Here is a 12,204-nt window from a genome sequence, read left to right on the forward strand (position 1 = left end):
GCACCTACCAACCTGTTGGGTGAGAATGAGTCAAGGCAAGAGCTTAATAAACCTTTTCCTGCTCTGCCCAAAATAGGCAATAGTTAGGCTGGAGAGTCTGATGAACTAACCAATCTCTATAACTATGCACTGGTAATGGTTAGGCTGGAAAGTTCAAAGAACTAACCGATCTTTAACCAGCTTTAACTAGAAGATGCAAAGCTCGTGTCTACATCGAAGGGCTGTAAAAGTTTCACAGAGGTATCTTTTTTGAATCATTTGTAAATAAATAGTTGCCACTATTAAATCTTCAACCCACACTTATACAGGGAGTCCAAAAAGTCATGCAACTGAAACTTTGAACATATGTTACTTTTGTATTTAAAAAAAAATGGTACACACAAAACTTAAACTGGATATTAACTTTGTCTGTGTGGATAGTTTTGAAACATTAAACAAAAAAATCATGCTCTACAAAATTACCTTATCTAACCTAACTTTTTTGTACGATAAATTTCAAGACACTTATTTCATCTTTGCATTGATTCAATAACATAGCAGATGTCTGGCACAATAGTACTGCACTCTGACATGACTGATGTTGCCAGATAACCTCATAATTAAAAGAAAAAATACACTTTTCTTATGAATATGTCATAATTAACTGCATAAATTGTCTGTAATGCATAAAATGTGTAAACATTTATTGTTCTTCTATCAGTTCGATAAATACCCATAGAGACCATTATGACAATAAAAATAATACATTGTCATAACAACATATGAAAATAGTTAGGCTAAGTCCAAAGTTCCACATTTGTGCAATATTTATAATAATTTAGTCATATGATTACTCAAAATTTATTCATATAATGCAATTAAATGTCTGAAATTATTATTTAAATTAACTTTATTAAATATGATGTTTAAAAAAGCCAATTTGTATATAATGACAAAATTATCAAATTGTGCAATATGTTGAATTCATATTCATAACAGTTATTTTTGACTGACAAAATGAAAAACAAATATTTTAAATCATATGTGTTCTTTCAGACAAGAAAGATATGATACATTCAAATTTATAATTAAATTTATTGAAATGATGTACATTTGCATTGGCATCAAGGTTTATATACAAAGGTCAACTCTTTAAAATTGTTCAATGTATAATATGATGTCATACTTGGTATTTTGTATCAACATTCAAAAAATGGTAATTGTAATCATTAGATAAGTATATTGTGATATACATAGTAAAATAGCTGTAACAGAGCAAATATGTACATTTACTACACAAACATTCAAGCTGTTAAGCACTTATGGACAAAAATATAAAACAAAAACAATTGAAGATAACTCATACTAAAAAATCTGGCTTGAACTAGTTGCTCTAATACTAGTGGTCTGTGACTTTAAAAAAGGGATCTGAGGATGGAAAAAAGATAAGTACAGATTTAGCAATATGGAATGGTGATATATTTGTACAATAATTGTTGCTTTTAAAGCATTAAACTGGGCAATGTTATAATAACTTGGATGTTTAAGTTATATAGAAGCCTTTTATGACTCGAATGAACTTTGAATATGATATAATCTTGTAAAGATTCGAAAGTTGTGGAATGACACTGATATGTATAATAGATGCCATGTTGAATTGGAAGCAGTGAATAGGTATCTGTTTTCATCTTCGTTAATGGGGCAGGCTTGTAAAGTTACAGTTCCTCAAATGAGTGCTTTGAGGAAGGTCGCATAGAGTGACACTTATATGTTCTACGTTTGGTGGTGATTTGATCAGATGATGAATTTCGAAAACTGAAGCTCAGAATTGTAGATACAAAGACTTGCTTTATCCTGGAAGGAGATAACAAAGATATATTTTTTTTATGTATAGCATTGATATCTTATAAACGTTCTTGTAAACATATTCATAATTTGATGCTGTTGTAATTTTTGTTGTTTCTAGTTTTTATTTTTTATTTTTATCAATATAATAATTATAAAGTTATCAGTATATGTAAATTTAAATTTCCTTTTCAATATAGCACCATAGCTACCTATTGTGCTGATACTGAGTTTGAATTATACTGACAAAGTCGTTATACCATTAATATACATCGAAAATTGTTGCAAGCAACTCCACAGATCTTTTATTCAAGTTTCTTTTTTTTTACAACTTAGTAACTTTTTCCACATAGAGCATGATTTTCTTATGTAATGCTCAAAGTCTCGGTTGGGTGACTTTTTGGACACCCTGTATATATATATTTGTATATGAGTGAATATATGGAGTTTGACATTATTTTAGAAATTGTGTGTTGCCAACATTTTCCATCTTGTGTTTGACACCTCAGGGCTTTCACAAAACCTAATAGAATTATTTACAGTAGACTCGCAATTAACCGAGTCCTGATTAACCGAGGGAGTGGTTGGTAAAACATCGCGCTTCATAATGCAGCCCCCTGTTTGTTTATGGAGTCAAGTCACCGTCCACGCTGCACATGTTCGTTACATTGTCGGTGTATCTGATTGTTACGGTGGTGTTTAAGTCTGTGTAGGCCTATTCTAAGCAGAAAAAGTAATCATCTCATTTACGTTATACTAGTAATAAATAATTACTATACAGTTTTAAGTGTTGTTTCGTCATTTACAACCTATTAACACATTATCTCCGTATTATCAGAGTTTTTCCGTATCCGAGGTAATCTCGGTCCTAATTAGTTCAGATAATCGCGAGTCTACTGTATTTCTATTCACTAAATTATACTGGACAAAGAATGTAAAGCTAACTCACCTATAAAATATATTGTTTATTTGTTTCCTGATATATGCACGAAGACCTAGAAACTTTCCATATATCCTATGCAGGGTTGTCTTAAGAAAATCTCTCTCACGTGGATCCTCTGAATCAAAGAGTTCCAATAACTGGGAAATAAAATCATAAAAATCAATACCAGCAGTAAAAAGATTTAACACATCTTGCAGAAACATACAGGACTTCACAAATAATATGATAACTGCTCCATTTAGTAATTTCTGAGAAACCAGACCACCTCAGTTACTCGTTACTACATGGTAATTGATAACACTGAGTCTCTATGAACTGACCATGCATTGTCCAATGAAAAGCAACTTGGTACACCTTGGCCCTCGAAGGGCTGTAACACTACAGAGTTCAGTTTAATTTATTTTTAGGTAGTAATTGCTATTATTTGATTTGGTTAATTTCTCTTCACTTTTCTGCAACTTTTGGCTAATCGTAAAGATGAGGATGAGTGATGATATGATGCAATTTATGAAGGGATACTTACAAAGAACACCCATGCCCAGGCTGGGATTCGAACCTGGGATCCCTGGCATCATAGCACACTGTGCTCACTACTCTGCCACAGAGGTAGACAGTAATTGCTATTAATTAGCTACATAATACCAATATTAATGATCTACATCCATTTAAACATAGGTACGTGTACAAATTCACAATCCAATATCTGGAATCTAAACCCAGATGTATTTCAGTTTTACAAAGTCTTCTGTGAAACCTCAAATTGGAGGTGGGGAGGGGTTGCACATTGACAAACAATATTTTTATAGATATATGCACCATTTCAGGAATTTTGGAGGGGCCAGAAGCTCTCTTGCACCCCACCCTTTTCCCAAATTCTGCACCCATGATTAAATAACACCCAAGCAGGGTCTGTGGCAGCATCTATCAATAACACAAAAATAAACAAAAGGATAAATATTACACAAAAATGAAATTGTGCAAGAAATGTCAATAAAACAAAGTAAATGTAACAATTATATCACAATCATGTTGGCACATGACATAAACTATGTTTTATTTCTACGGAGTCTTTCTTTCCTCTTTGTGCACCTGATGGTGGCATGCTTGGCGGCTGCCCGGACACAAACTCCTGTCAAATCGCATGCAATATCTCTGCTATGGAAGCCACTAGCTTCGAAATGACTAAGTTCTCAGAATTATTACAATTACATTCAAAATAAGCACATTAATTGTCATGGGGGATGTTGGAAATGTTGTCCTCGTGCATCCACTCATTTTTGGCATGGTTTTAGGAAATTTGTGGGCTGATCCCAGAGATTTGTTTTAAATTTTATGCAATAATAGGTTAACGATTTGCCATAAAATGCCTTTTCTTGTTCCTTGGTAAGATAATGTAGGCATTTGTATTTAAAAACAGACATTTCTGAGTGGAATTCATTGATTGATTGAGTTGGTGTTTTAAGTCCACTTTATGCACAGTAAGGCTAATCGGGACTGGACCTACAGTTTAAAGTTGGATCCGAACCACTGTCTCCACCGGGTATGGAACCCCTTGATCACAAGGCGACGATGTTACCACTACACCATCGGGGAGATACAAAAGTTGTAAAGGAGAGACTGCATTTGCATCCCGTGAAATTATTTGTGTCTTATTAAATCAATATTGGTTACAACCTGCAAAAAAATTGGATCCAAAAATTTTCTTGATCGTTTCGCTTGCAATATAACATTGTTCTCTGTAATGCATTGTAAATTACCAGAACCAGTATGTGCCTGAGTGAGTGGTATTCATGTTTCATGGGTATAGTGTTCTTTTGTGACTGAGTCACAAGTGCTTCTTTCGAAGATAACAACTTTTTCAGTGCCTAATCCATGAAAATGATGAAAAATGATCAGCACGTTTAGTTTGATTTCATTTAATTTATTTTACTTCGCTTTTTGTGCCACTTTTGGCTAATTTGCGAAGATGGTGATATGATGAAATTGATGAATGAACACTGACAAACATCCATGCCCAAGCTAGGAATCGAACCTGGGACCCTTCGCATCATAGGGCGATGTGCAGAACTATTACACCCACCGCAAAATGACTTCGGACCACATAACAAAAGCACAAAAAATTACATCTTTATCACAGGTCTGAGGCTAAGTCCCGAATCATTGACTTGTTGATAAAAGCAAGAGACTTGGTAGGATTCATTGATCTATCATTAAAGATATTTTCAGTCGAGTAGCCAATCGATATCTGGGCTCCGACAGCCGCCATCTTGAAAATAATCGGCCATATTTGATATTGTTTTTATTATATATATTTCTGGAACGGTGTCTCCTATCAACGTTGGGCTTTCTCAGAAATGTTCCAAATAATGTAAATTTTCATAATAAATGAATAAATCTATTTTTGAAAAATACGAAATAGAAGGGTTTCAGAAAAACTACAAAACATTTTATGAGAATAACTGCAAGTTGAAAGTCTTCACAATGATTCTTTTTTAAAAAATTATGTATACTTGTTTGTAAATTGTATTTCTCTTAAAATGTTATTTAAGATAAATTTATAAATCTAGAAAAAAATGGGGTTCAGTTAGTCTTAAGACTTCTAACAAACACTAAGTAATCTTACAGAATAGAAAATGCCATTGTTTGGTTCGGAATTACTAAGACTTTCTGAAAAACTTATATTTCTTATTTTTCAAAAAAAGATTTATTGATTTATTATGAAAATATGGTGGATTATTTTCAATATGGCGGCCATCGGAGTGCAGATATAAATTGGCTACTCGACTGAATATATCTTTAATGATAGAACAATTAATCCTACCAATTTTCTTGCTTTTATCAACAAGTCAATAATTCGAGACACAGCCTCCGGCCTGTAATAGATGTAATTTTTTGTGCTTTTGTTATGAAGTCCAAAGTCATTTTGCGGTAGGTATAGTACCTATTTTCTATTTTTTTCTCATTTGCCTGCTCATTTTGCAAGTTTTTAGAGCCTATCAATCCTCATCCTGTTTAAAAGCCCTTATTTAACCTCCCTTAGATTTGTAATAGCGATGACCGTAGATGGTGTAAATAATATAGGACACTGAAAAGTCTCATATAAAAATTATGTAACATTTTGAAAACAGTTAGTAATTAAACTTGCGAGAATTCTTTCAGTCTATAATGATGAAAACTTTTCTTAATCGCAGACACACTATTTCTGCCCTTAGGGCAACTAACCGTGGCATCAAATCGTGTGTGATATCTCCGCTATGGAAACCATTCGAAATTACTTCAAGTTCTCAAAATTACAGTTACAAATACAATCAAAATAAGCACATACCTTGTATGTTGGAAATGTTCTCGTGCATCCACATGTTTTTGCCATGTTTTCCGGAAATATCCATTTACATGCAAGAGTTCAGCTTCTGAAATCCCCACTGTTTCTCTCCTAATATTCTCCTTCAGTTCTACTAATGTGTGAAGGTTTGTTCATTGACTTTATTTTATAATTTCCCCATAGATAAACACTGAACTAACACTAACCAATAAATCAGGGTGACAAAAGGCAACGGGAGAAGAAGCCACAATAGTTTAGAGATTGAGATGTTGCAGGTTTGAGTAAAGAGATGAGCTAAATTTGGCAGGAAACTGGGAAATAGCGCAACATGCGATAAAAATGTGAGAGAAACATTGCAGAAATGCGAGATTGTTAAAGAAAGTTAAATTTAAACAAGGCTGCAAATCTGAAACTTAGAAAGTACAACAATGGAACAAAAGCTCTCTATCATTGTTGATGAAAAAGTACAGATGAAGGAAATCTTGTGATCAAAATGTGATAAAAATATTGTAGGATAGAGTTATTTTTAAAGAAAATTAAATTTGAAAAAGCCTAGATATCCCTTTTCATAAAGAGTTCAACAATGAACGAATGGTCCAATTGTTGCTGGGAAAAGAGAGATAAAGTCAGTGTGTGTGATCAAAATGTGAAAAAGAATTTTTTTTTCAAATAAAATTAAATTTAGAAAAAAAGGCTAGATACCCTTATTCAAATGATTTCAACAACGTAAATAAGGTTCGATTGTTCCCTGCAAATGGAACCTTGCTTTGTTAGAGAAGAACATTAAACGTGGATCAATTACCCCACCACTAAAATTCCCAATAAATAGTTTACAGAAATTTAACCGACTCTTGTTCTCAATTTCCTCACAAGGTTTTGCACGGTATTTCTGTGTGGAACAGGCACACCTGGGAATTCTGTTGAAAATAGTCTACGGACATCCCTTCAAGAATTTGTAATCAGATACGAATCGTACATAAAAACGTTTTGTTGTATTGATTGATTGAGTTGGGGTTTAAATCCACTTTATGCACAGTAAGACTAATCGGGACCTACAGCTTAAAGTGGGATCTGAACCACTATGCGCCTCCACAGGGAATCGAACCCGGGACACCTTGATTACAAGGTGACGACGGTACAACTGTGCCATCGGGGAGGCCCTACGTTTTGTTGTAACGTGTGCGTATGTGCCATTATTAAAACTATAGCAAAACACAAATAACACTTGGGACACTATACACTTAATAAACACTGTATAAAACAATAAAATATCGCAAGAACACTTGTAACACTTAAACCACTTTAAAAATGCGAATGAACTGAAACGGAATGGGGTTAAGAAACAAATCCACAAGTTATGATCAAAGCCATGTGTTTCAGTCGGCACTCTGGCGCCACGAGCTGTTAGGAAACTTAAGTGTCTTGTTAGCAAAGCTAAGTGAAATTTCCTAAAAACATGCCAAAAATGAGTGGATGCACAAGGACAACATTTCCAACATCCCTAGTGACAATTAACGTGCTTATTTTGAATGTAATTGTAACTATAATTCTGAGAACTTGAAGTCATTTCGGAGCTAGCGACTTCCATAGCAGAGATATCGCATGCGATTTGACGGCAGTTGGCATGCGGGCAGCCACCGTCAGGTGCACAAAGGGGAAAGAAAGACCCTGTAGTTCATGTTCAGCAATATTGTACTGTATGAAAAACAAGATTGACACTAATACGGTTCAGGGGAAACGAAAAAAATGAAACCATCTTCCCAATTGGCATAAAGAAAGAAAAATACCTTGCACATTACAAAGAAAACATAAGTCCTAGTGATTTACAAATACCTTCTGAATATGGTTTGCAAGTTAATTATTACTAAAATATGTTGCATAAAGTTAAGTCATGTACCACCTTTACTTACAAAACATGCATCGATCTAAATGATTTTACAATGAAGTATTATCATAATTATGGTCATTGAAACCTACAACAACTGGGGCTTAGTCGTGATGACCACATGTCAGCCCGTAACTGGTTGGATGATCGACCACATCTGCTGAAGCACATGGAAGTGATGCACCAAGGGTTATTATTATTACAATTATTAAAGCATTGCAAGTAAATGTCACTACTTACAACCTCTCCTGCTGGTTTGTTTGCAACACTATTACAAGCAATGTGTTCCATTAAGAATTACCATTGATAAGAACACACATTCTACTTTCTAGGTTGTATGCTACAATAATCTGCACAAGACTGTAATGGTCATCCGATTCAGCAGGCTGAAATGTACATTCGCTTCACGTCACTTTTGTCTGCAATTCAATTTTTAACTATTTTTTTCAAGTGTAGCAAAAGAGATATCATGATAAACAATCAGATTTTCTTAGGATCTAGACCAACTTTTTTGCTTCTTAGTTTAACATTACATGTTCATAGTATTAGCAACAATAGAGTTCCAATGAATTTATGATGAGGTCGATAAGTGATTTTGAGGAAAGGGTGTGTAAATACAAACATGCTTAAATATGCTCTGGAACTTTCAACAATATCTGCTGGATTTATGCTAGATCTGAATGCTTCATACTTATCAAGAATAAATAATACATGACAGGTGTTATTAATAATTACAAAATTAAACCAACCTGTAACACAAATTTCTGATCTATATACCGCTTTGCAGCATTTGGCTGGAAGTCTGGAGACTCCAAAAACCTGCAGAAAATAATATAACTTAATTACATGTTTGGTAGAATTACTACCAATAACAAAATACCACCTGTTGTTATTATTATTGTTAGTTACAGAACTCTCAAGTTTTACTATTACATATAAAAAAAATTGCTATATATGGTGACTGTGCATCATGTGACCAAACATATACACTATAATGGGAGCTTTCACAGATTGGTTTGACAAATTTCAATCCGAGTTCAATGCAAAAGAGATTCAGACAAGAGGATAAACCCAAACAGAACGACTTTGATACTGACATGCTATCTCAGATTGATGAAGACACATTTCTAAATCATGTTGCATTCTTGGATGAAGCCAGCTTTCACACCTGTCCTAAAGTGGGTCCGGCAAGAGAACAGACTTGGAAATTATATTCTTGTATTTTCCGTCGAAAGCCAAAGAGGGTCACATGAACAGCTAAAGCAATCAGCTTTGTCCGATTGGTTTGGAGGGGAAAAAAACTTATTAAACTTGAGCGCAATACCTGGATGACCTTTGACATAATATACAATGCTTGTGAATCGATTACACCAGAGATGCTGCAAAACACATGGCAAGAATAAGAGCACCATCGTGTTGATATATGTCGGGTCACTATGTGAAAGTGCACATGAAGACATACTGAAACTTGATGGGTTTCCTTATCAGAAACTCAAAATGCTGTTAGTCTAGCATTATTAGCATTAGAAATATTTCCATTTGTTATTGACAGTAATTCTACTTAACATGCTATATATCAGGGGTGGCCAACGCGTTGACCGCAGTTTACCAGATGACCGGCAAACCGTGAGAGGTAGCCCACGTTGCTCTGTCATATTATACGGATTTTATTATGCATAGTCACAAAAAGTTTTATTATTTATCTCTCCATATTTTCAACAGTTGTATCAGGAAAAGAGCTATGTTGTAACAGCTAATTTCTTTCTTTATTGAATCACATAATAATTAACCATAGAAAATGTAAATGTTCTTTGCCTTCTCCCTTCGGAGTAACCAACAATTCGTTATTGAACGACTGAACAATGGGCGATCGAAAGCTTTCTTCTTCTACACTACACTGTTGTTAGTGACAAGGCCGGTTTGATTACATTGTTAGATGCAACATTGTTTGTACAAAATACTGGGCCAGTAGGCAGTTATTCACAACCCTGTGGAACACTGACGTTTGTAGAAAGTTCGTGATTGTAAGACTGTAAACTCGCTGTGAGGCTGCTGTCGGCAGTTTATTAGTCGTGTTACAAGCCGCCAAGTCATGAGTGAACCAGGTAAGAAGAAACAAAAGACAAGTGAACTGACTGCTGAAAAGTACTAAATAGTTGTGTATTTTTTTACTGATGGCCAGCAACAAGTGAAATACTTTTGTTAAAATGAGTGTTTATGAAAGAATTAAATTGAACGTAGTAATTATGTTTATGTAAAAAATAAATAAAAAATAACCTCCTCATTAAAAGGATGAAAAGATTTTAATGATAAACTGGGGAAATACGGCCTAAAACAGGTGACAGGTCCACAGTACTGGAGCCAAAACTTATTTAATAAGTAAATACATAAAGAAATATATACATAAAATAAAATAAAATAAAATAAAATAATCAATGTCAATTTTATGGTATTGATCCTATGCTTCTTTTTTTAGGCTCTAGTTGTAAGGTCTAATAAGATAAGTAGACTGCCAGTGATTCTTGAAATGTAAATTAGCCCTCAAACCAAAGAAGATTTCATTACAGTTTATGTATGAGAATTCAAAGCACTGACCAAATCAGAAAATAAAACTTCTGTAAATAACACAGTATTGAACGAATGTAAACATAATTTTACATTTACCAATAAATTGACTTCTGCTATACTCTCTCTTGAAATTTCAATCCCAATACCCATGCTCACAAGTTCATATAAATGTAATTAATATCAAGTAGCAACAGTTGCGGGAGATTTTACAACTGAACATTTTACTTAAAGATAAACAAACTGACATCTCGGATGAAAGGATATCACAAACAAAAGCAAAAATGATTAGATCCTGATTTTGGTAAACAGAACTTAAAGTTAAAAATAAGTTTGATATCCATTTTGCTAAGGATCAAACAGGGAGATAAACTGATAAGTCATTACTAGAGTGCGGATCAATATGCACTAAAAAAGTGGAAAATATGCTGCATCTATGCACTAAAAACAAGTAAAATATGCACTCAAATATGCAAATTATGCACTAAAGGAAAAATATAGGCACAAAAAAATTCCTCGAAATACATTTTTTTTAAAGTACTACACACACACATAGTGACTATTTGAATTTTTTGAATTTGAATTTAAAATTTTGGGTGCATCAGCACTAAGGTTATTTTGTACCCGTCACATTATACGGGGTCCAGCCCCTTATCATTACACATAACAACTCTAGCGTTGCAGAACTAAAATCATAAAATATTAAAATATTCTGACTTTTGTTAAAAGCTGATGCTGTAAAGGGGCACTCAGCACACATAAGGACAAAAGAACAGGACAATACAAACAAAATTATACTGGCCTCGCCAGAGACTCGTTAGTCTTCAGTCCATGTTGTACTAATGTGGAAGTGAGGTTGACATTTGGGTGTACTACGTGGAAGGTCACCCGTTACATCCCCATAGTGACTATTGAAGGTAAAGATGAAGTAACAACAGCTTCCATGTCAAGTAAGGTTGCAAAATCTTGTATTAAATTGAATTTATGTAAATTGCAGTGCACTACAACATATCTCTCTAAATTGGCTAGAGTGAAATTTTTCTGTTTATCAGTTAGTATATCCTTGTATGAAGAAAAGGTGCGCTCCACACTAGAACTTGTCACTGGACAATATTTCAATGCAGCTATGTCCTCTGGCATGAGATCTTGTAATAGTTCTGTTGATTCATGTTGTAGCACAGCTTTCACTGTGCACAAAAAATTCAAACCTGGGTTCTTGGAAGTCACTTTATCTGCCTTTTCTGCAATAATTCTCCCCACTGATGTTGGAACGGATACAATTTCCTTCTTGACATTTTCCCAAAGAGTGAGAGCAGAACACAAAGACATTCCTTCTGTCTCCAGTTGGGTCACAATCGAAGGGAGGGATGCAAAGTGTGCATTTACGAAAGCCAATTGGCTTTGCACATTTTCTTTCTGGCATGCATCCAGCGCTTGTGGGATGCACTTTGCGCAGGGAGGGGGAATGTCTGCCCTGCAGCGCATAAACAGAGGTTTTCGAACACCTGTGCTTCAAATTTTACTCTCAGAAACACTCCACAGACGAAACATTAACCAAGTAAACAAATATATTTAAAAAAAACTATCAATTTAATGATTTTTTCACGTAATATGCATTTATATGCACTTACGCAGTAAATATGCCTGAACACCTTAAATATGCAT

General features: G+C 34.3%; 1 protein-coding gene across 8 annotated transcripts in view; it reads right to left on the reverse strand.

Moving 5' to 3' along the window:
* wrd (Protein phosphatase regulatory B subunit well-rounded) overlaps positions 1-12,204 on the reverse strand; it is a 223,993-nt gene that overhangs the window by 33,141 nt on the left and 178,648 nt on the right. For all 8 annotated transcript variants that reach the window (XM_083118787.1, XM_083118789.1, XM_083118786.1 and 5 more), the window contains 2 exons: positions 8,724-8,793; positions 2,774-2,904 (listed from right to left, as the gene is read on the reverse strand). In XM_083118787.1, coding sequence (XP_082974913.1) covers positions 2,774-2,904; positions 8,724-8,793 — 201 coding nt within the window. The remainder of the gene's footprint in view (positions 1-2,773; positions 2,905-8,723; positions 8,794-12,204) is intronic.

The sequence above is a fragment of the Lepisma saccharinum genome, chromosome 3 (assembly GCF_977018435.1).
Source record: "Lepisma saccharinum chromosome 3, izLepSacc3.1, whole genome shotgun sequence".
Classification (NCBI taxonomy): domain Eukaryota; kingdom Metazoa; phylum Arthropoda; class Insecta; order Zygentoma; family Lepismatidae; genus Lepisma; species Lepisma saccharinum.